Source organism: Struthio camelus, chromosome 21 (assembly GCF_040807025.1).
Source record: "Struthio camelus isolate bStrCam1 chromosome 21, bStrCam1.hap1, whole genome shotgun sequence".
Classification (NCBI taxonomy): domain Eukaryota; kingdom Metazoa; phylum Chordata; class Aves; order Struthioniformes; family Struthionidae; genus Struthio; species Struthio camelus.
The window spans coordinates 862,269-886,293 of record NC_090962.1 but is presented as its reverse complement, the minus strand read 5'-3'; the positions used below and the strand labels follow the sequence as shown (position 1 = coordinate 886,293).

The 24,025-nt window shown below is 56.5% G+C and overlaps 2 protein-coding genes and 1 long non-coding RNA gene across 8 annotated transcripts in view; 1 reads left to right on the top strand and 2 right to left on the bottom strand.

Moving 5' to 3' along the window:
- Positions 1-1,155: 1,155 nt before the first annotated feature.
- Positions 1,156-3,426, bottom strand: GPR153 (G protein-coupled receptor 153). Its single transcript, XM_068916148.1, has 5 exons — positions 3,050-3,426; positions 2,516-2,945; positions 2,193-2,382; positions 1,909-2,078; positions 1,156-1,836 (listed from the first exon to the last, which is right to left on the bottom strand). The coding sequence occupies exons 1-5, from the start codon at positions 3,424-3,426 to the stop codon at positions 1,156-1,158; spliced, it is 1,848 nt and encodes a 615-aa protein (XP_068772249.1).
- A 4,661-nt stretch (positions 3,427-8,087) lies between these two features.
- ACOT7 (acyl-CoA thioesterase 7) overlaps positions 8,088-24,025 on the bottom strand; it is a 38,754-nt gene continuing 22,816 nt past the window's right edge. For all 6 annotated transcript variants that reach the window (XM_068915464.1, XM_068915463.1, XM_068915467.1 and 3 more), the window contains 3 exons: positions 16,424-16,540; positions 14,625-14,809; positions 8,088-8,959 (listed from right to left, as the gene is read on the bottom strand). In XM_068915464.1, the coding sequence (XP_068771565.1) occupies positions 8,855-8,959; positions 14,625-14,809; positions 16,424-16,540 (407 nt within the window). In that variant the 3' untranslated portion in view covers positions 8,088-8,854. The remainder of the gene's footprint in view (positions 8,960-14,624; positions 14,810-16,423; positions 16,541-24,025) is intronic.
- On the top strand, positions 8,966-22,938 carry LOC138061777 (uncharacterized). Its single transcript, XR_011135687.1, has 2 exons — positions 8,966-13,898; positions 19,245-22,938. It is a non-coding gene; the product is annotated as an uncharacterized lncRNA (long non-coding RNA).

The window sequence follows — 24,025 nt, the reverse complement described above, 5'->3', positions numbered from 1 at the left end:
ACCGGGGACGCCAGGCCTCGCCGCCCCGCTCGCACCGTGCCACCGGCTGCTCCCGCCGTGCCGTGCCGCCGCGCAGGGGACACCGGGGACGCCAGGCTTCACCGCCCCGCTCGCACCGTGCCACCGGCTGCTCCCGCCGTGCCGTGCCGCCACACCGGGGACGCCAGGCCTCACTGCCCCGCTCGCACTGTGCCACCGGCTGCTCCCGCCGTGCCGTGCTGCCGCGCAGGGGACACCGGGGACGCCAGGCCTCGCCGCCCCGCTCGCACCGTGCCACCGGCTGCTCCCACCGTGCCGTGCCGCCACGCAGGGGACACCGGGGACGCCAGGCCCTGCCACCCCGAGCGGCTCTGGCAGCCTGGAGTGGCCGGGGCCCACGAGGAAGCTCCATCTCGCTCGATGCTCGCCGGCGGTTCCAGGCAACTGCCCCGCTCTGTTACCTGCTGCTCCCCAGGGCGGAGGGCACGAGCGCTGGGGGCTGGAGGTGCCGCCCAGGGCGCCGGGGCCGGGCCGGAGCTGACCACGCGCAGCGCGGCAGGGACGTGCCGCGGGGACGCCGGCAGCCCCTCTGCGCCCTCCAGCCCCCGGGCACTGTCCGCATCGGCACACGGGAGGGTAAAAAGTTTAATTCACGGTTCACTGACGGAGAGCAGGGTAGCGGTGTGCTGCGCAGCACAAGGGCCCTTCCCCGCGCCGCAGCTGCCGTCCTCCTCCTCCTCCTCCGCTGCGAGAGGCTGGGCGCTCGACCCCTCGCGCGCTGAGCTGCCGCCCGGCCCCGGGATCGGCCCCCGGTGCAGTTAGTCCGGCCGAGACGAGAAGAGTTAAAAACGGAATCGCTTCCACGCGCTGAAGGTGCGGTGCCTGCCGCACCCCCGCACGGCGGCTCTGCCGCACCGGCACACCCAGACCCCCTCCGTGCCCACCGCCGCCGGCGCGTCGCTTCCCCCCGTGCTGCCCCACGACCCCCAGGCGCAGCTGGGCTCCGGCCGCCCACCCCGTGCCCCGGGAAAACCGAGAGGCGTCCTGGCTCCTGGGGAGAAGGGCGTGTGGGCAGCAGGCGTCCGCCTGCGGCGGGCCACGCCGAGAGCCGCCGGGATTTGGGGCTTCGCCCAGCCGCAGGCGCCAACCCGCGCCGCGGAGAGGGTCCAGCCGCTCCTAGGAGGCCGAGCCGACGGAGTCCGAGTGGAGCGTCGCGTAGCCGGAGGAGGCCGAGGGTGAGCTGAGGAAGCTGCTGGTGCTGCCCCGGGTGCTGCCGGTGCCGGGGCTTGGCTGCGCCGCCCAGGGCTCGGCGCTCGGCGCTGTCCGGCAGCAGCCCACAGCCGCGCCAGCGGGGCGCTCGCCCCGCGCCGGCCCCAGCGCTGCGGCAAAGAGGCGCGCGGGGTCCTCGGGGGCCAGCCGCGGCCCCGGCACGGCCAGGGCGCCCGTGGGGCCTGGCGCTGCCGCCCACCGCGGCCCCCGCGGCTCCCGCTCGAAGGCGGTGAGGGGGAAGGCGGAGAGCGGTGGGGCCAGGCGCTGCGCGGCAGCGGGCAGCAGGGCCACCGAGGCCGCGCGCCCCGGGCTGCCCGCCGCCTCCCAGCCCCAGCACCGCGGGTCGTCCTCGCCGCAGAGCTGCTGCAGGGAGGCCAGGCTCTCGGCGGAGCGCCGGCGGCGGCGGCGCGAGAGGCGCCCGTCGGGGCCGGCGAGGAGGCCGCAGCGGCGGCGGTTGCACCGCGGGGCCAGCAGGCACGCCAGGCCGGCCGCCTCGTCCGCCGGCGCCCAGCGCTGCAGGTAGGCTGCGATCTGGCCGCCGGTCCAGATGTCCGTCTCGTCGTGCGAGTAGCGCCGCAGCGGGGGCACCTGCGGGGGCGACGGGGCGTCAGCGCCCGCAGCGCGGCCCCCGCGGCCCGGCGCGGCGCGGCAGCCCCTCACCTGCAGGTATTGCATCTTGTCCTCCGGCTCGGCCCGGGGGGCGCACGCCGGGGGCAGCCCCCGCTCCAGCGCCGCCGGCTCGCCCGTGGCGGTGCGCTCCAGCGGCAGGGCCTCCGCGGCGCAGCCGCGCTCGTGGGGCTCGCCGGGCACGGCCTCGTCCAGGCTGCTTTCTGCCAGGGCCGGGAGTCGCCGTTACTCGGGCCGCACTGCAGCCCCCGCGGGCTGACGGCCCCGCGCTCGCTCCGCGGGCGTCGAGGCCGTGCCCGGCGCCGCCGCGCGCCCACCTTCGTCGCCGTCGCTGTCGGACAGGAGGGCTCGGCACTTCTCCCAGACGGCGCGCAGGTCGGCGCGGTAGCGCTCGCAGGCCCGGAGGAAGAGGGGCAGCAGCAGGGACTGCCCCAGCGAGCACCACATGACGCACAGCACCATCCAGTCGGAGGAGGCGTCCGAGCGCAGGCTGGCGACGCTCACCGCCTGCGGCGGCGGGCGTCACCGGCGGCGGGCGGCCGGCCGGCCCCGGCACCCCGCGCCCCCCGCGCCGCAGCCCCCCAGCGGCCTGCGCGAGCGGCGCCCACCCCCCGCGCCGCCCGGCCCCGGCGCCGCTCACCAGCACGGGGAAGCCCATGAGGACGTCGTAGAGGAGGACGATGCCGGTGACGAGGTAGGTGATCTGCAGGGAGGTCTTGACGGGCTCGGAGCCGTCGATGGAGGAGCGCCGCTTGCCCCGGGCGTCCTCCACCACGATGGTGGGCACGTGGAAGCGGTTCCTGTCGGCGCCGGGGCCCAGCTGGCCGGAGACGGTCTGGAAGAGGGCGATGCCGGTGCAGACGGCGCCCACGGCCACGCTGCCGCCGATGAGGAGCAGGAAGCACACGCCGAAGCCCAGGCCGATCTCCGTCACGATGAAGCGGCAGTCGCGGGCGTAGAAGCGCTCGGTGGTGTCGTGCCAGCCCACGGCCGGCAGCGTGGAGAGGATGAAGGAGACCATCCAGATCCCCATGACGGTGTGCACGGCCTGCTTCCGCGCGTTGCTGAGCCTGGGGGGACAGGGAGAGCGCATCGCTGGGGCCAGGCCGGGCTCGGCGGGCCGACAACGCCCTCGCCGCCCCAACAGCCGCCCGCGCTGCCGCCGCCGCCACACCTGTAGTTGACGGGCCAGCGGACCATCCACATGCGGTGGTAGGAGAGGGAGGTGACGGAGAAGCAGGTGACGAGGGTGAGGGTGTAGAAGGTGGAGACGAAGACCTTGCAGAGCCCCTCGTTCCACTCGTAGTCGGAGTGCCGGCGCCGGAGCTGTACCACTGAGTACAGGGTGATGGGCACGGTGCTGTTGAGGATGTGCGTCCCGGCCAGGGCGCACAGCAGGAACTCCAGCGGCTTCCACTTCTTCTGCTTGGCGCTGACACTGAGGATGCCCCAGGCGTTGGCCAGCAGCGCGACGCCGGCGCACGCCAGCCAGGCCGCCGCGTTGCCGGGCAGCCGCTGCCCGTCGCTCGTGGCAGAGGCCGGGGGCCCCATCGGCGGCGGTCCGCGGCGCGCGCCGGCTCGCAGCATCCTACGGCGCGCCGGGGGCCATCGGGGGCTCGCGCAGTGCCAGCACCTGCAAGCGAGCAGAGGGCCGTCAGCCGCCGGCGCCGTCCCCCCCTACTCCCTCCCTCGGCCGGCCGGCCCTGCCGAGCCGGGGCCGCACGGCTGGCTGCTTCGCCGGAGCGCCAGGCAGGCGCGTTAACGGGAGCGGAGAGGCTCCGCGGCCTCGCAGGCTGCGCCCAGCACCCTGCTATAATTAGACTCCCCAGGAAGGAGCAGGAGGCCGGCGGGAGGTGCCGGCAAGCCGGGCGGCCTCCGGCTCCGCCACGGCCGCTTCCCTGGCCCCCGGGGCAGGAAGGCTGTGCTGTGCAGCCACGCTGCGCGCCACCGTGCGCTGACACACCGTGCACCGTCACGCTGTGTACCAACACCGCACACACCATCACGCTGTGCACCACCTTGCACCGACACACCACATGCTGTCACGCTGTGCACCAACACACCATGGACTGTCACGCTGTGCACCAACACCGCACACACCATCACGCTGTGCACCACCTTGCACCGACACACCACATGCTGTCACGCTGTGCACCAACACACCATGGACTGTCACGCTGTGCACCAACACCGCACACACCATCATGCTGCGCACCACTGTGCACCACCGTGCACCAACACACTGTGCATTGTCATGCTGCACACCACTGTGCACCGACACACCACACTGTCACGCTGTGCCCCAACACAGCACACACCATCATGCTGTGCACCACCGTGCACTGATGAACCACGTGCTGTCACACTGCACCACTGTGCAGCGACACAGCACGCACCGTCACGCTGTGCACCGACACACCATGCACTGACACGCTGTGCACTACCGTGCACTGACACTCCATGCCATGACAGTGTGCACCCACCGTGGACTGACACACCACGCGCAGCCATGCTGTGCACCACCGTGCACTGACACACCGTGCACCATCAGGCTGTGCAGCACCGCGCGCCAGCACACCCGCCCCGGGCGCCCCGGCAGAGCGGGGCCGCGGTCTGCCCCCGGGAAGGCCGGGCTGCCCGCCGCAGGGCTGCGCGCTCGGCTCGCCAGGCTCCAGCAGCTATTCTGGGCTTCCTATTAAAAGCCGTGGGCTTGCTTTCTTCAGAAAATAACTCCGGAAACACGAGCGCCGGAGCGTGCTGTGCAGCTGAGGGGAGCACCCGGTCCCCGCGCCGCAGAAGCGGCGAACGCCCCCGGGGAAACCCCCCGCTGCCCCCGAGCGGGCCGCCGACGGCAGCAGCAGCAGCGGGCGCCCGGGCCGGGGCGTCGGCGGACCCCGCGCAGCGCTCCGTCCGCCAGGCCGCTCGGCCCGCGGCCGGAGCGGGCGGCCCGGGGTTGCCCGCCGGTGCCGGGGCGCAGGGCAGCGGCCGCCGCGCCAGCCGCCCGGGCGGGCAGCCCCGGCCTTCGGCCGGCTGGCGCACGAAGGCGCGAAGGCGTGAGGGCGGCGGCGGGCGGGAGCGGTGCCGGCGCACGAGGCCCCGGCGGGCGGCATCCCGCCTGCAGCGCGGCCGCCCCTGCCCGGCCCCCGGCGCCCCGGCGCCCCTCGCCCGCGGCGGGGGCAGCGCGGCCGGTAACGGGGCGCGGAGCCCCGGCCCTACCTGCCGCCGCCGCCCGGAGCGCAGGGGAGCGCGGCGCGGTGCCGGCGGGGCCGTGCCCGCTGCCGCCGCGCCGAGCGGAGCCGAGCCGAGCGGAGCGCCCCGCCGGGCGGAGCCGGCACAGCGCATGCTTGCGGCGCCGCCCGCCGCTCCCGGCCCGGCCCGGCGGCGCTCGGCTCCGCTGCCGCTGCCGCTGCCGCTGCCGCTGCCGCTGCCGGTCGGGGCTTTGCCCCCCCCGCCGCGGCCCCGGCCGGACCAGCCCTTCCGCAGGACGCGCGGTGCCCACGGTTTCATATGTGGCGTTTTCGCCTCCCCGGCAGTTAGTGGCTCTCAGCGGTGCCTTCCCCTCTCCTGCTGGCAGCACGGCTAAGCATAATTCATGCAGCTTCCCTCCCGCTTCGCAGCACGCTCAGCCTTCCCAGCCTGATTACCTGGATGCTCTGGCGCTTAAGCCGTCTGCTGTTTGGTGATTTAATGAAGCAACGTGTCATTTAAGCGGAGCAGGCATCAGCAAAGCCCCGCGGCGGCGGCTAACACTCAGCCTGGAGCCTCTGCGGGTGCCGGGGCGCGTGGGGCCGGGATGCTCCGGTCGGGGTCCCCGCTGGTCCGCGCAGCCCCACGCGGGCAGCCACGGGGGCAGCTGGAGCTGTCGCAGCCGCTGTACCGAGCCGGCCGTTCGCAGGGGAGTTTTGCCCCGTCCCCCCGCACAGCGAGCCCGTGGCTCCTGGGTGAGCGAGCAGCCACGGCCGCTACCCAAACCAGCTGCTCCATGATGTGTTGTCTGTGGTGGGCAGGGAAAGCATTTGCACAAGGAGGACACTGTGGAGTGGGGCCACGGGGTATTTTGCTTAAGGAAAAGTTTCCCGGAGGGGAGACCTGAATAACCTTTTCGTTAGCATGACTTTGAATCCTCTGAAGTGCCTTTACATGGCAAAGCACAGAGACGTCAACCTGCTGGTGCAGATCCCAGAGCCGTCGCTCTCTCGGCAGTGACCCAAGGGCGTTTGCTCCCGGCTGATGCAGGCACCTGCTCAGCTGAAGCGGCTCCACCTGGCCCAGCCGGACGGGGACAGAAACCTGCCCAGGCTGGAGGTTGTTCCGAGCTGGTGGGAACATCCTGTGCAAGCTCTGCCCTCCCACAAGCAGCCCAGCAAAGTCGTCGTGCTGCTTTGGGAAGGCTTTGGAGGAAGTGTTACCTAGTTAAGAGCAAGACAAATAAAGAAAACAGCTCCTCGTGCCTCAGACATCTAGATTTGTCCACAGGCTCCAGGAAGGTGCCCGGACACCACGGTGACAGCCACATCACTGGCTCCCGAGCAAGCAAACACATGAGGCTGAAGGTACCAGAGAAGACGTGAGCCTAGCAAGTCCTTGCAGAAGTGAAACCTGTCTACTTGCCTGACTCTCCATGTGATGAAGCAAATGTTTCAGAGGATTAAGACAAAATAAAAATTGAGGCTTTACCTTGGCAGCTCAATAACCCACATGCCTCGCTTCCCACGACACATTAGCTGCATGTTTGTAGAGGGACTGCAAGTATCTCATGCCCTGTCCGTCTGCAAACAATTGCAAGGCATTCATGGGTTTAAAAAAAAAAAAATGCTTTCCAGGTTCCCACAACAGCGTGCCTCAAGGTCTGCAATGGCACTTAGGCAGCCCCACACGCTCCCAGACGCACGCGCAGCCGCCGGAGCACACTGGCTGCCTGTTGGGTTCGAGACGCGGCGCAGCAGCGGCGGTGCACGTCCCGTCAGCAGGGTTAGCAGATACTATCCTGCTGTCAGTGCAAAGCCCTCCCCTCCCCGAGGCCCTGGCGGAGCTCAGCTATTGTGTGCTCATCTTGCTAATCCTTGTCTAAAGGTGACAAGAGATTGTTTCCAGCGGAGCTCAGCTCTGCAGGATAGACCTGCCCAATAAGAAGCTCGTGAATAAGCCCCAGCTTAACCAAAGATCACTATTTACCTTTATCCTGGAGGGATGTCTTGAGCTTTCAGTCCCTTCCCATCCCCAGCAAACAGCAAAGGAGGGCATCCATCGCTTTGCCCTTTGCGAGAGCCCAGGCGGCCTGCCTGATCCTACAGAGAGCATCCATTCTGCAGCAAGCTAGGGAACTTCAGAGGCTCCTTGCAGGAAACAAGGGGGCACAGCGGAGACAACTGCCTCACGGGCAGTTAAAATGCTCGGTGATGAAGACTGGAAAAAGATCCTCTGCACATTTAAACAAGGGTCAAGGGCCATCAAATACTCAAACGGACACAGGACAGTGCCCAGAGTGATCGTGCAGCAGCAGTGCCGGTGCTTGAGAAAGTTCAGGAGCGACCTCCCTCCACGCCTGAGCTGCTTAAAGAAAAGGGGCTCCTTCCCTGCTCGCGTGGCATGAACAGCAGGCACAAGTAACAGAGATGGAGCCACTTCAGTAAGAGCTCGGGAGCACCAGTTTCAGGAGGCAAAAGAAAAGCCCGGCACCCTGTGGCAGCAGGAAAATCTGGGACCACCCCCCGTTTTACAGATGCCATCCAAAGAAGATTGCTAGCAGATTTGACCACTGCCAGTGACCATGAGGAGCAGGGGAATATCGGAGCTAAGCTGCCTGCCCTCAGGAGGAAGTGGCAGCGGTGGCTTTGGCTGCGATTTACAGCTTCTGCCTCGGACTCGCTGGAGGATCACTCCCGCGCAGCAGCAGTTCAGAGCTTCCCTGCCGCACTATAAGTTACGCTGCCATTTACTTTATGCAATCACATGCCAACCTTCCCTGCATCAGTCCCTTTAGAGGCTCATCCCATGCGCAGGGCTGTAGCCAGGCGACCACATCCGTTGCGCATCTGGACCGCACGTAACTGCTCCGAGCTGAGCCCTGCCTGCAGAAGAGCTGGGCGCCAGCCTGCGCACACCTCTGTGGAGACGAGCGCGGCGGATGTGGAGGAGCGCGAGGAACCCCTTCTCAGAGCGAGCCTGTAAGCCACACATGCTGCTACTTGAGGAAAAAAAAGCGATACCTGTTTTATTGCAGTCCAAGACTGACAACCTTTATTTCTGTCACAGTATTCCTTAAATAACTTAGATATGCACAGAGATACTATATAGAGATTTCAATGGAATGGTCTGAGACATTCAATACAATACTCAGTTGCATTTATACTCCAGAGTATCATAAATAAGCTTTGGTGTACATTTTTCAGACATACTGTAAGTTTAACACAGCATTACAGAGACTCAAGGCCTTGTGCATCCCCTGTGCTGCCATTTGCTTTCTGCATCAGAGTGACGTAGGCAAGAGCTATACTCTTGCATTAAATCATAAAAACAGAGCTAAAGGTTTGAAAGACAAGTAACACGAGAATACTTCTGAAGAGCTAGACAGCACTTAGAGGTTTTCTGGAGTGCTTAAGTTAGGATATTAGATCTTACCTATGTGATAAACTGATCAGCAATGGCAGAACTCAAAAGTTGACTGCGTTGGCATTGCTGCACCCAGCTCGGCAGATACGAGGAGCGGGGACTGTTTACAACACTGCTGATTACACTGCTGAACGCGCACGCAGCTTTTCGCATCCGCTCACATCCGAAACGCGAGCTTCATTTCAAAGCTTGCTTTTGCAGAGCAGCTTGGCAGCAACTGCGGCAGCACTAAGCGAGCGCACAAGGCCCTGTGCACACTCCACACAACACTAATGAGATTCTCAAGTTTGGCCAAGTGAATAATACGCTTCTAGTAATACGCTGTGCCCAGCGTGCCCCCGTGAGCACTTTGGTCCAGGACGGGAGATCACTGCTGGGCAGCCTGTTGCATCTGTGCCTGCCTTTTGGCTTTTGTTTGAAGGTATCTCCCTTTTCCTTCTTCAAAGCGCTTCTTCTCATCCTCCGTTTCTGTCTGGTGTTAACGAAAAGAAATGAAAGCCACGAGCATTAGATTAGTCAGGATCTGAACTGGCAGAACTGAAGCGCGCAGCAAATGTTTACTACCTCGTTCCATCAGCGTTTCTTGTCAGCCCCCTGCTACCTACCGGCACGAGCGCTCTTGCGGCTTGGTGCCCGTGCCACCCCCGGAGAGGCCCCAGCAAAGCCCCCCTGCCACGTTCAACGGCACGGCCACAAAAAGTCCTCTGAAGCGTCGCAGGGACTTCTCTTATTTATGCATTTATGCAGCACCTAGAGAAACGTTTGCTAAATGGGCTGGCCAGGAAGGTAAATCCATTTCCCGGACGCTTAGGGCACTTCCCAATTTCTTAGCCAAGCGCGTGCTGCCAAGGCCCTGATGGGGTAACATCTTCATGGTCATTCATTCTGTAAATCACTAAATGTGCTACACTTCAGGTACGATTTTGCATCGTTTTCTATGCACTCTGCAGACCACTTGGCTGCAGGTAACCCTTCCCAGTGGGAACCGGACCGGAGCGCTCTGGAGCTGGACAGGCGCTTGCTCACGGCAAAGGCGCTCTCCGTTAGCTAGAGATCGCACGGCAGCCGTTACCCTCCACTGCCGCGTGTTTCCAGGCTAAGACGCTACCGACGGAAATGACCAGAAGGGTTTTTTTTAACTCAACATCCGTGGGAGGAAACATTTGTTACAACCTGATGTCCCTGGAAAGGCTCCCTAAGCCTCGGCGGGGGAGGCAGCCCCCCAGCCACGGAAACGCAGGGCGAGTCACAAACACGCTGCCATAGCGAGTGTTTCTCGTCGCTGCAGTTTCTCATGCGGATGACAGATAAACCCTCTCCGCTCTACCTGCTTGCTCCAAGTCACGCAAGCGCTTCCCCTCTCCGCTGCTGCCGACGGCTCGTGTGTTTCCTGCGCTCGCGTCCTGCCCCGGTCCTGCCAGAGGCCAGCTCAGCGCCGGGAGCCGGGCACGGCCCTGCCCGGGTCGGTGCCAGACGCTCGCAGCGAGGATGACCGCGGGCACGTCCATGCGGCCCTGCCGCACCGCCGCGTGGAGACGGCTCCTCGGGAACCCCAGGGAGCTCGTTAAAGACGTATAACCTTGAGCTCCACGGGGGCCACACAGATCAATGCTTAAGTTACTGTCGGCAAGACGACGTACGTGCGTCTGTACAAGTACGCGCCCCAGTGCCTGTCTGGACTGTCTGCTTGGACGGGCGCCGCAACCAGAGCTGCGCGCTTGGCTCACCCCGACGCCAAAGCCCTGAGGCGCACCGGGAAGCGCCTCGACGGGGCGCTCGGGGCACCGCTGCCTGCCGCGGCACCCCGCGCTCGGCGTCCCTTCGCCGCCGCCACGCCTTTCTGCTGTTTAATCTGATAGGACCCGCAAGGCGGGAGGCAAGCTCCGTGCTGAGCTGTCCCGCGAAGGGCCGGCGCGCAGGGACAGCTCAGCCCCGCGGCACACGACGCGCTCTGCCGGCCTCGGGCCGCCCGCCCTGCCGCGCTCCCGGGCAGTCCTTCCCCGAAGGATGCTGCTCCGGCACGGCTCCTAGCAGAGAGGCACCGGCATCGCCGCGCAGCCCGCACAGCACCACCTGCGCCCCCGCTCCGACCGAGCCCCGCAAGAGGGACGGACACCGCCCCACCCTGCAGCAGCTTGGGGAAAGCGCCAGGACTTGCCACGGATGACATCCCGCAGGACGCACCCGGGCCGCTGCCTCGCCACCGCTCCGCTGAGGCCGCCGTGAAACCGCTCACTCAGGGCTTTCACGGAGGAAGGGTGCCCAGGAAGGCATTTCCTAAAATAACAGCGCTCCGATGAGCTGTGCCGAGATCTCCTCTGCCTTATCAGCAGCTTTATGGAAACAACACACACCCATGCGAGCAGCCTGAAAGAAAAACACTCTCCTGACACACAGGCTCTCCTAACAATTTGTTTAAAGACAAAAAGCAAGATCCAGGATCAGCAGGGTCAGACAGCCCACCTACTGTTTAAAAGCACATTCCTTTCCAAACGTGTTAGATATGAAACGGAAGTTGGGATGCAACATCCCTGTAAACGTCCCAGCTGCAGCACCTAGACCAGACGGGGGAAGCAGGAGGATACCAGAGCCCCGTCACATCGCAGCTCCATTGAGTGGCACAGGGATATTCAAAGAAACAAATTAATACTAAGTAGCACATTTCATTCCAGTAACGCTTGCATTCCTTAAATTATTCAGCAATTTAAAAAAAGATCTCACAAGTTCAATTTCAGCTGAAGACTTCAACCAGACATTGCACAGGTGTGATGCGAATAGTGGGACGCAAATCCCCAGAAGGAAACCAGATGGGATCCCAGGCTGTGCAATGGGCCAGATCCTTCCCTCAAACCCTGCTTTATACCAACCGAACACCCGTCAGGAGATCCTGTGCTTCACTTGAAGGCTGAAATTGCGCATTACAGCTTGAACCAATCTCGCAGCCTGCTGCTGTGGGTGGGATATTCCCTTCCAGCAGCTTTGGCAGGCAGTCAACCCTTCCACGAGCCAATGCAGCTCACCAACCTGACGGAAACCAGCCGGCGTAGGAAGAGGCATTATCCTCCCACGAGGCTGGCAAGCCGGCGAAGCCAGCATTTCCGCAGGGGCAAAGGTGGCCGTGGGGAGATCTGACCCTGGGACCTCCGTAATCTCTGCTCAGGGACTGCTTCCCTCCCCTCTTCAGCAAATGGAAAATATGCAGCAGGAAAAGCTCATCTACTTCCAGAGATCTGCATAATTTCTCCAGAGCTCTCCCAAAAGCAGTTTATCTAAATCCCTCATAAGAGCTGCCTGTCCTCGAGTTTTTCCTGCAGTTCTGTCTGAGGGATGAAATCCAGGGCCTGTCTCCCAACGCCAGAGTGCCCTGAGGAGGTCTCGGCCGCCCCGCGCCGAGCCCCGTGGCCCGACAACAGCCCCCTTTCCCAGCCCAGCCCTCCCAGCACGGGGCGGGCAGCCTCCGGGCTGGGCTGCCAGGCGCCAGGCACGAACCCGTCTCCTCGCTCCTCGGCTGCTCAGCAGCAGTCACACGTCTCCACTGAACGAGCAGGTCTGGCACAGATTCATCTGCTGCTTCACGAGGCCCAGCACCCTTCGGGCAGCCAGCTTGCCCCGTTCCAGACCCGCACAGAAGAGCAGGGCTGCAAAATGCTCCTGGCTCGTGTCAATCCCCTCCTTCCCCAATGTTTCCAAGGCCCTCAAACTGTCAGACAGAGATGGAAGCGGCTCCGATTGCGGGGGACGGCTCTGCAGCTCGCCGCAGCCTTTCCGCGCAGCGCCAGCATCTCCCCTCCCCAAGGCCCGGCAGCGAGGGGCGCGCAGCCGGACGCTTCGCTCCCGCGGCTGCTCCAGCCCCGGGGCCGCGCTGCCTGAGGACGAGGCAGACGCGCTCCTCCTCGCAGCCCCTTCACGTCCCCGCCTGGTCCAGCCTGGCAAACCCTGCCTGCATGCCCAGCCCGGCCCAGGGTGACCGGCTCGGACGGGGCGTACGGAGCAGCGGGCAAGCCCCGCAGACCTGCACCCTCCCGTCCTCTGGGCCCAGCTGCCTCCAGCTGGGAGCTCTGGCCCGCCAAGACAGCAAAAGCAGAGCGCAAAGACCCCCAGGGAACAGCTCGAAAGGGCCAGGACAGGCACCCGATCGAGGAGAATGACGAGTTAAGGCCCTGAAGAGCAGCGGCCATTCGGAAGCACAGTTCTTTCCAAGCAGGCCACTGAAAACGTGTACGAGAGGCAAATACATCTCCTGCTACAGGAAATTTAAATGAAAGCATTTATGCATTTCATAGACTACAGGTTATTTCGATAGCTAATTTATAATTAGCCAACAAAATACTTTGAAATGCTAAAGAGCACAGTACGGAAGGAGATCTACGCGGTATAAAATATTAATCAAGAAACGACTAAGTCAGCAGCACTGCGTTTTATGTCAGCAAAGAACTGCTGGGATGAGGAGAGCTAAAAATAGACTGGAGGGCTGAGGTGGGAATGCACTGGTGACTGGGGAAGGGGCGTCCTGGGATCTGCACGCAGGACTTAAGGTCCTCCTTCCCTAAGCCAAACTCCAACCCAGGCATTCCTAAAAAGAAACTTGAAAAAGTCTACAAAGCCTAAAGAACAGATTTTCTCAACTATGAAAAAGAAAAAACAATCTTCATATTGGCAATTGTCAGCCAGAATACACTTTAAAAAAAGAAGCCTGCTTTGGAAATGCTTGTTTATGCTCATATTTTCCTGCTGAATAATTCAAAGGAAATGGTTTTTTGGACAACAAAGCCCCGAGGGCATCACATAAAAAGCCCAAGTATGTAAAATATTCAGTGTTTAATAAACAAGAAATGAGAAGCTTGAAACCTCCCATTCCTGCAGCAAAGAACAGAACATTTGGGTTTAAAAATGAAAATAAAGTCTAAGCATTAAGCATTAGCGAAGACGTTTTCCCCGCCATCATTCGCAGGGAAACAGCAGGGACCGGGCAAAGACTGTCTTTTCCTCCAAAGTCACGGAGGGCGCTGGCAGAGCCACGTGCTTGCAGGCTAACATTGGTCAGCAAGGCACAGAAGGCCAAAGGCTCCTGTCGTGCACCAGCACAAGGAAGCAGGGGAAGGAAACGTGCCCAAGGGCATGTTTTAAAGCTGCTGGCCATAGCCAGGGAAGCATGGAGAGGAGCGCAGGACCACGAGCCACGTGCAGACGTTGCGAGCAGAGCCCCAGTGACCTCCCCGCTGCTGCAGAGCGGCAGCGGTTGCAGTGACAGGACTGACTCGCCCCAGCTCCTGTGCAGGGAGCAAGAGGCTGAACCGATGACAGGGCAGGGAAGAACCAGCTGGGAAATGCTGTGGAGAAGACAGATGGCGAACCAGCACTGCTGGTCTCGCAGCAGGGGAGACGAGGGCACACAACGAAGTCATCAGGCAGTAAGTTTAAAAGACAGACAAAGGTATTTGCAAGTGACAACATGCTACGTGTAAATTAGGCAACATGTTGCAGTAGGAAAAGAAGGCATCTCAGGTGGAGCACAGGGCCCTTATTTGCTATTAAGCGACCTGCAGCCTCAGACTCAGCGGTTTGTAACCTACCAGCTGCTGTGCTGTGCACCCAGGACAGTCGCTTCATACACCTTGTTCTCACCTTTAGGCAGCTGCAATAAGCCACTGCTGCAAATGGCCTAGAATGGCTGTCCCTGCACCTCTACAGTTTCCCCACATGGTGGGCACGTCAGAGGTGCTCCGTGGCCCAGCAAGGTCACGGTTTCCTCCCTTACAATATAGGGCGATTCCGAATACTGCAACAAGAGCACAGGGTGTCCCTGCAGCTGTTCACCGTGGCTAAGCAAAGCAGGCAAAACTGGCAGAAATACAGCACCTGGCAATAACCTCAGCAGAGCAGCCAGCCCTCGAAACGTTCCACTGCCAGCAAGAAACTGCTGCACCACTTCAGAACTGATTTTTTCTTGCCGGGGTCCCAAAGGACCAGCTCCCCCAACTCGCCCCACAGAGCCCCCGCGCAGTGCTCGGCAAAGCGGCGTGCCGCATCGCCAATCGCACGCAGCGCGAGCGCAAGCATGAGCGTGAGGGCAGCCCTGGGCCGCTTAGCCCGCAGGACGGGGTGCAAAGAGGAGCCCCTAAAGAGAGAGCTCTTACCACCAGCTGTGGAACCGGCAGAGGTTTCCCCTCCTTGCTCAGGGACACGTAAGTAAAAAAAGCACTGACAGCACGATATCTTTCTTGAGGCTCATCCACAAAAGGATCGGCATCCACAAAGACCTCAATTTCCATGGATTTATTGCTTGTGAAGGTCATGCGTCCAGAAATAGTAATAACACTACCTGCAAAACATAGATGGGTCAGTTCAGCAGCAGCAGCAGCAACCAGCGGCCATCCATTATCCAGAACATAAAAGCATTCCCCAGCCAAAGGGCCAACAGATCAGATCGGCCATTTAGGAGAAAACCACGGCTGTATTTGCTAACAAAAAGGGTGCAAACCTTACCATGTTTCTTGCTTATGTACGCATTATTTTTCCTCTTTTTGGGGGGGGCATGTTGAGATTTCTTCCTGCACATTGCAATGGCAACACCCAGCAGAAGGAATCAACTGATGCACCTTCCTAAACAGGCAAATGCCAGTTTCTACCCAGCACATCCACAAATGAACGTGAGCCAGCCTTAAGTTCTGCACTCCTAATAAAAAACTAGTTGGAATCGCTTTCCTCCTGGACTGTTTTCCAGCACAAAGCATGCCATATTCAGATCTCACATATCATCGAGTTATTACAACAGCACTTTCGGAGAGTGCTGCTCTACTGATCTGCTGAAGGGGGAATCTCACATCAGGTTAATTCCCCACGCAGAAATGGCCCAAGCACCAAGCACTGAGCACAGCAGTCAGATGATCTCATCTCATTATGTCCAAGGAAGCAGGCTTTGTCCAGTGCTTGCACGCCGTAATCGCTCAATGCGGAAAACATCACCCTACATAACAATAACTCTTCTGCAAACATGTCACACAAGCAGTGGCTGTTGCAAGGCTTCAAATTAATTTCAGCTAGAGCCCTCGGAGTGTGCTGTCCCGGGCAGAAGCATAAAGTTCACAGCACATACAATTTTGTCTAACCAGAACAAATAACACAGGGTAGTCTCCTGCTCACACGGTGTGCGTTTTGAAATAATACCTCCCAAAACACATCCAGGGCCACAGTAGCAGTCTTTCCTGGATGCAAAAGTATAGTCTCTCTGCTCATCAAATACACTGTGCAGCAAACTTACTGCTGACATTGCCACGCTCTTGGATCTGAACCTCGGAGGACCTGGAGCGTGGAAGCACTGCAATTCTTTGAACACCTCTAACTCAGAACAAGCAAATGTCTTCGTTATTTACAACAATAACAGACACCACTTCCACTCAGATCTCCCAGAAGCATGAGGTATTATTTTAATGTGGATGAAAGATGGGGCTTCCTTATCAACTTTTCTCATACACAAGAAATACTTAACTTAGGGAGCTGTGAATTAATTCAAAATCCAGAGCTAGCAACGTTTCATTTTCTAAGCAGTGCAGAAACCTGCCTCCATAACTGTTTCTGTGTGATAACAAGAGGCACAAACAACACTGAGGTCCTGCAGCAGCAAAGCTGCCTGCATCTGCAGCTCTCCTTCCTCCCGCATCTGCAGCACTCACCAAGCCAGACCCATTCTCCTGGGTAAGGAACTCCATTTATTTTATGGTTTATTAAAAGCCATGACTGCTAGGCCGTGTTTATGAGCTTCTCAATGCATCATGAGAGCCTGATCTGGATGAAATTTCTTCACCTCACGTGTCTCGCAGAGAGAGCGCGTGACTGCCGAACCCCGGGAGCAGAAACGTGGCACCAACAGAAAAAGTGAGAAAGTGCCAAGGTGTCCGTGGCTGCTCCCCCTTCAGACCCAGGACTGATCCTTTACCTTTTTTGATCTTCTCATGGAAGTTGATGGCATCCACAGAGGCTGTGACGATGTTGGTCTTGCAATGGCGGGCAGCGACAATCCCCGCGACCTCGTCCATGAGTTTCATGGTGACACCTGGAAGGGGAAGTCACAGATCAGAGCTGCAGCAGTGGTAACACGGAGCTCAACTGCAGAGCAAGGGAGAGGAGAGCCTGCGACACGTCACCCCTGCGCTGCCACAGACCACTCCAACGGCCAGGATCAGCCTGGACCCGGAGGCCTGCTGCTGGAGGAGCAGCAGATTCCTCTCCACTGTCCCCTTGCAAAACAACCACCAGGTGCTACGCGTATCCAACTAGCAGAAAGAGCAGCATCACAAACATTTCCCCAAAGGGACTTGCACACTCTTGTCTGAAGATACCGAGCACTGGCTTGTTTTGAGAACACGCCTATGAGCACTGCTGCATTTCACTGAAAAACTGCTGTACCAATAACTCAGTGAACCCACAGATCACTCAGAGTAGTAGAAGATCCCACAAACACTTTGTGCATCAGCAAAGAGCCGGACAACTGCCTCACAAGAGCCCCACTACCGCTTCATAAAGCGCAGCATCCCACCAACCTTGTGTTTCTTACCTCAGCTATTAATCCAAACCAGTAATGTTTCATTTGCAACCACTGGCATTTGTAGAGACAGAGGTGTTTGCTGGGTAGGCACACAATGAAAACTAAAATGCTGCATTTCCAATAGCATGCCAGATACTTACAAAATATGCAGTTTTATCTATTGCTATAGAAGACTCCTGCTAAGGCCTTTAGGGTCTACATATAAAAAACTTGAAGTTTCACGGCCTTTTACTATTGGCTTTATACGCTGCTTCTTGCTGAGAAGTGAAATGGTTACAGGACTAATGAGCACAAACGTGGCGCCTCTGCTTTCTTCTCCTCTTGGAAGATGGAGAGTCCAGCTAGCAGGGCTTCAGGTATTTAGCAGGCACATCCCAAAGTGGCAAAGCATTCAATGCACGTTGTAGTTCTGCAACGCCAGAAGCAGGCCTAATCAAGCCAACCTAAGTGGTGCTATTTTGCCTAAGCCATACTCATAGGGTACAACTAGCCGGAAGCTGCTCTTTTTCCCACTGTAAATGTACACAGGTGTTAAATGTTCTTGGAGCAAGGCAGACACTAGTGTATTGAAGATGACAGGGTTTATACCTGCTTTATCAAAGGTAAGGTATGCATGGGAAGGACCAGACAAGCAAGACCTTTCAAGCCACCGATGTGAGCAGCGTGCAGAAGCACATTTCCATCATTCGCAGAGGTCCTCATTACAGCATTTGCACAACAAAAGATAGACTGAAAAAAGATAGCTGGACTGCAAGAGTGAATCTCAACCACAGGAAAATCACCACCTCCAAGTGTCATTACGGGAATAAAGGATTTTGAAGCATGTGACTAGGTAAAATATTAAAGTGGCGTTTGCGTCTCAGATCAGCATCCGACTGCACACCAAGGACATACGAGGATTGCATACAATTCCCATGGCAATACAGCCATCCACCTGTATTTGAAAACATATTTAAGAGCCCTCTCTACAAGACCACAAGTTAAAAAAAATGCAACCTGAAAAAAATCTGGAGAAAAGATGGACTGCCATTTTTAAACAGAAACCAAGTCACACAAGTTAAGCACTCAAAAGCTAGGGTATGCTAAAGCTGAAATTATTTATTTCCACATAACGCAGGCTATATTAGAAACAGCCCGAAGATTAAATCATGGTACTGGGAAAGAGTCTGTGAGTTTATTAAATATATCACTTCATTCCACAGAGACATATCCAGCGTGGCCTGCAGCAGCACATGCTGTCAGCCTCTGCTGACAGACCATCTAACTGCTGCTAAAAATATCCTCGCAGTGCAGGCACGCACAAAATCAGCAACCACTTTCCCAGCTGCTTTTACTGCTTGCTAAACGAACGGCATGCTTGGTCACATCATCAGTGACTTCCCACCAGCCGTGCACAGGGCAAGGAGTAGCCCATGACATTGCTGCCTGTGCCTTTCCCCATCCGTAAAACTTCCCACCCTGGCAATAGGCACACGCGAACAGAGCCCAGCCGCACTGCTCCCGGGAAAGCCCGGAGGACTCCAGCAGTCTCTGGATACAAAACATCCCGTTCTCTCGGTTTTCGACACCAGACACAAGAAGCAAAGCTTAATATTCACAGCGTATCAAGATGCTTGCTGTGTCTCCATTTCCCTTTCTCACCACGCTACGTTTGCAGAGCCCTTTTGGGAACCCCGGTACCCACCTACCCCTTGTAAACACACCACTTCCCAGGTTCACACTGCAAATACTTGTCCTTTTCCTCCTATTTGGCATACAATGGATGCTGCCAACCTCCAATTTGCTGGAGGAAATTACTCCAGCAAATTACAGTAATTTTACATTTGGTATTTATAATCTGAGATTTGCAATTTAAAAGATGACAACAAAATTGTAGGATTTACAGTTTGAGTACGTCAGTTTTTTGGGTTTTCCTTTAAACAGAGAAAAAGTCCCATTTGGCTTCAAACGTGAGACGTAACATCTGGTGCCAGAGATATCTCTGAACTGTCCATGGATCTTGAAAGCAGTGACAGTACGTTGACTATCTTTGAAAAGATGTTGTTAAAAATAGATCCTTAAAAAAAATGTATATATTTTCAGAGGCATATGGTGCACAGCCAGGGTACCTTTCTCTGCAAGCAGGAGCCAACAGAGCTAGAGCGTTCGGCTTGCACGAAGAACGGATCTCTGGATCCGCTAGCACAGGCAAAACACTCTTTCCTTTCCCTAGGTCCCTTCCGAGCGCGAATGGGGAAAGCTTTGCCCTGCTGCCACCAGCCACGTCCCTGCCCGGCGAGGCCAGGCACAGCCCTGAGCTGAACGAGCGCCTGCCCCAGCACGCCGAGACCCTCGAGCACCGCTGTGACGGCATGGCGCGCAGGGCGACGGCGCTGGGACGCTGCCGCGTGCTTCGCCCCTCCCACAAGGAGCGGCTACAGGATGCCCTGGGCTCCGAAGGGAGCCCTGACCCAGCCTTACTCTGCAGGACCACAATGCCTTTATTTATACTCTGACGTATTTGCTCTCAGAAGCTTCCCTTCTCTCCGGACTGTTTCAGTTCATGGTCTGAGATGGCAAAAGAACTGCCTGATAATGAAGAGTTGCTATGGCAACCACTCATTTTATTAACACCACAAATGGCATTGAATCACCTGTCGGAGGAGAGGATATTTCCCTCTGCTGAAGGGACTCTTGGGAACGCAAGTCCTGTCTCGCTGCTCGTCCAGATCCTCCCACAAGCTCTGTCAGGTCTGACTTCACCATTACACGTTTGCTTATGAAAGCAAGGTGGGAAGTTAGTGAACCCATCGGAGCTCCGGAGACAGCAGCGTTACCAGGGATTAACACTATATCACCCTGCAGCTCTGCCAGGGCTTAGCCCTGGCAGCTCATCATTTGCACTGCTGCACAACTGCTGACCTCAAACGCTGTCTCTCCCTTCCCACTTTCCAAACCAGATTACTGCTAAAGTTATCATATTCTATGCTTTTTGTTTCCTTACTAAAGCAGTAGCATACTCCATGATGAAATTTGCAATTTTTTTGTGACAAGTGCTAAAAAACACATTAAAAAAAGAAAGCAGAGATGTGCACGCTGTCTCCAGTGAAGAAGCGGAGGTGTGAGAAAAATCCATCGTCACCTGCACAAGGAGCACTGGTACAAGGGGCCCAAAGGCACAGCCCCTCCACAGAGCAGCCGTCCAAACAACAGTTCCCTTCCCGTCCAGAAAAGGCAAGTCATAAACCAAGAGGCCTCTGCCAATCCAAACGCCCTTCGGCCTATATCAAGGAGACGCACACACCCCTTACGCACAGTCTCTTGCTATTTTTCCCAACCTCAAGAGGTAGAGGAAAGCACTCCATGCCAGGCACCAGATGCCTGGGGAAGGCCTTCTCCAAGGATGTTCATTATCCGTACGTGAACAGAGTCTCACGTTCTATGGACAAGGCGGCACAGCACAGAACCACCATGCTGCTGAAGACCCCAAAGGGTTCCCATCAGCTCCATTTCTCCCGAACCTGCAAGCTCACAAGTAACCTGCCAGCTTATACCTTAGGTGATTTTAGTCGATGTGCCCCATCAGTTGCAACATTTCAAAGACCACCTTAAGCATCAGTGGAAAGAATCCTACTGCTTTTGGAGACAACTGGAAAACCATTTCCATATACTGCTCACTTCATGCTGCAGTTAGAAGATGTCTGCGATGCAAACAGTAACACAGACTCTTTTGTTCCAGTTCATTTCTATATTTCAATCAGGAGAGCTCAAATACATCAATAATAAAAAAAAAAAATCTGAGAAACTTTGAGAGCCTGTGAGCTATTGAGCAGGAGCCACTTGGAGGAGGAGCAGGACACCTGATGTGCACTGCTGTGCCCTCCACCCCGGGCCCAACTTGGGCAAGGCCAGGTATCTTTGACGAGTCCGACCTTACATATCCAGAAAAGAAGCCTGTGCAGAAAGGCCATATTTGGTTCCAACTTCACCGCAAAAAGTCTGCCAATGAAAGGCAGAGTTCATATGGGAAGTATTCGTATCTCAAGAAAAGTATGTTAAAAAAAAAATTCTTTATTGCCCTCTTTCCAGTTTCAGACATATCTTAGTAAACAGACTAGCAGCTTAAGACACTTGAAAAAAGGGCAAAAGCAGGAAATAAATGAATGAGTAATATTTTAGAACGATTTTAGGTAAACATTCTTTGGTACAGATAACACTCACTGCATACATTTAAACAAGGCAGGACGAATACTGTATTTTCACAATGTTCCACAGCTTTGGTGGGATTTTTTCAGGATCCTGTGACTTGCACTGGGTTTTAAATAGAACATAGTGCCAGTGCTGCTTTTCTTACAGCATCTGTTGCTTTATGGTAATTAGTCCTCACAGCTGCTAATTACACCTTGATTTTTGGTGATATCTCAGCTATATTTTTCTTTAGAAGGGAAAAATAAAACTGGATCCTTGTGCCGGGGCTATCTATTGAAACTGCAGGTGCTAAAAACTGAACAGCTTTCTTCCACACAGCTAGGAGTTAGCCTGTGCTTCTCACAACGCTCCATCAGCAGTGTCATCTCACACAGAACAGTTATTTACGCCCAAACCACGCTTCCAGTTTGATTGCTCATTCTTTATTTTCCCAGGGGACTGATGAATTGGGTATGATTACATGCATACACTGAAGAAACTGGTGCCATGAAGTTTGTTTCGTTTATCAGCAGGTTGGACTTGAATCTGCAAGCTCAAAAGTAGGAACACTGCTTTCTTTCCCAATTCTTCCAAATCGTGCTCTATTTTCTCATACGTAAATCCAGCCTAAAGCCAGATTTGATTTTCTCTAGTATGATTAGTACTTAAGGGTATTCTCCTTGGCCGCAAAAGGAAAGGCGGTTCTAATTTGTTTCCTCTTTTACCTGGAGAGACGCTAAGAGATTCACCAGCTCTTCACGCCCGCTTGGTGCGGAGCACCTGCCTGGCTGCAACACGCACTGCGGGAGCTCAGCGGCAATCACCACGCACGACATCTGCGCTTCGCGTCCGCAGCCTGGACTGAACGGAGCAGGCCAGCGAGGGCCGGGCTCTCTTCTGCTGGAGAGAAGCAGCAGAAGTTCTCCATTTGAAAAGACTTGCACAGCCAAAAGTCAGCACAGCATGCAATTACCTGCTGTAGCCAATATAAAGACTATTTTTTTTTTTTTTTTTAAAAAGGAAAAGGAATGTTTCAGTTGATCCCCTGGTGCTAAGATCATCCGACCCTGAGACCGGAGCAGGGTGCAGGCAGCTGTTGGCACACACAAGCTGCGTAACATGACGTTTTTGGAAAGGCAGGTAACAGTTCCACGTCTATAACAGCGCCTACTACAAGTTACAGTACTGTATCGAGTCCATGAAAACATACTACAAGAGGACTATGGATATAAAATGCTTTTTCAAATATGGTAATCCATTACTGCTCTATTGAGAGCCTAATTCATTTTGTTTCAGATGCACGCAGACATTCCTTTATAGGTAAATGAGAAAATTGCACTACTCAATTATCTTCAGCCTGTTACCCAATTTATCCATTTTCAACACTCCCAGGAGCTTGTTCCTTATTCTTTGCAAGCAGATTATTATGCATAGTGTCATTAGGAAGTGCTTATGAATTGTATGTACAAAACACTAGAACTGAAACAAATGGTGCATTATAATTGCGTTGCTAAACATGAGTTCCAGATACCAGCTGGGAAGCATGCACGTGTCAAGATTAAGCTTTTGTCTGAACTGAAGCAATGTTGACTTTTATAGCAAGTAGAAAGGGATCTAAATGCTTTTAGAGGCAAAATTTGAGTTAACAGGCCCTTGGATGTAATGATCCATCCAGAGACGTGCCATGGAAAACACACCGATACGTGTGTCACTCCCCGCAGGCTGATCGGAAAACCAACCCCATACTAGCGAATTTCAAATACTGCACTGCTGCTCGGAGGAAAGAAGAAGAAAATATCACATTACAGATAAGGCACTGAGACAGGCTCACTTTGTTGGTAGGTCAGTGAAGTGTCACAGCATCCTCTTGGCCCAGGTCCCCGCAGCAGGAGTCCTGCTGCTGTCCTGTTGTACTGTTGTTGTCAGGCTAACCTGACACACAGCGTCGGGCGGGAAGAGCAACCATCACTATCTCTGCTGTCTCCCCGTTCAGCAGCTGTGCCTAAGCAAGCCACGCTCTGTGCTGGCAAACCCAAACGCCTGCATAGCCACGAGCCACAGTCAGCTGGAGGTCCAACAGCTCCACAGCTGCCACCTCAACCAGGAGGAACTCAACAGCTCCTACGCACTGGGGATGGACCACAAAAGACAGCAAATTTCCCAAATTCCAGCTTCCCTGTGGATAAAACACTCCATTAAAAATCCCCATACCCAGTTTAGTAGTGAAAAAGATTGCTGTTCTGCTGCAGAACTTAACGCTTTGGATAATCTGATGTGATACACTGCTATTCTTCAAATTGGGCCATAAAACATTTAGAGCATATTCATTCTGGGCAGAAGATCTGAATTGTCTAAACCGAATGAATTGTTTCTTGCTTGCTAGCTCTATAAAGCACAGAAGATGTTCATACTAGCGCTCAGAAAAAAAAAGCAGGTTCAGCTGCTTCAGCAGCTGGACAGCAGAATGGCAGCTCCCAGCAGCTCCACGTCGCAGGACCACAGAACTGAACCACCTGTTTTTCACCTGAGATCTCAAAGAGTGGCGGCACTCAGAGAAGCACGTCAGCCCAAGCCACAGACTCATCAGCCCATAAACAGGAGAAACTGGAGAAGCCACTGCAGCAAGCTGAGAACCAGAGCATCACTATTTAAGTGTTTTGCTGCCCGTTTTCTCACCAGCAAGTCAACAAGAATAAAGCAGAGAATATTCTAGGACTGCTGCTGCTTCGTTTCTGATCCCACTAAGAAACGAATGCTAATGACATGGCAAAGCACTTTAATTACCCTTAGACTGGCAAGTGTGTTTGCCTGCCTCAGATCAGCTGT

Coding starts and splice junctions, on each gene's coding strand:
- GPR153 (XM_068916148.1), bottom strand. CDS start 3,426: ATGGGGCCCCCGGCCTCTGCCACGAGCGACGGGCAGCGGCTGCCCGGC. Junction 2,079..2,192: donor CGACAGCGACGGCGACGAAG/GTGGGCGCGCGG, acceptor CGGCCCTGGCAG/AAAGCAGCCTGGACGAGGCC. Junction 1,837..1,908: donor ACAAGATGCAATACCTGCAG/GTGAGGGGCTGC, acceptor TCGCCCCCGCAG/GTGCCCCCGCTGCGGCGCTA.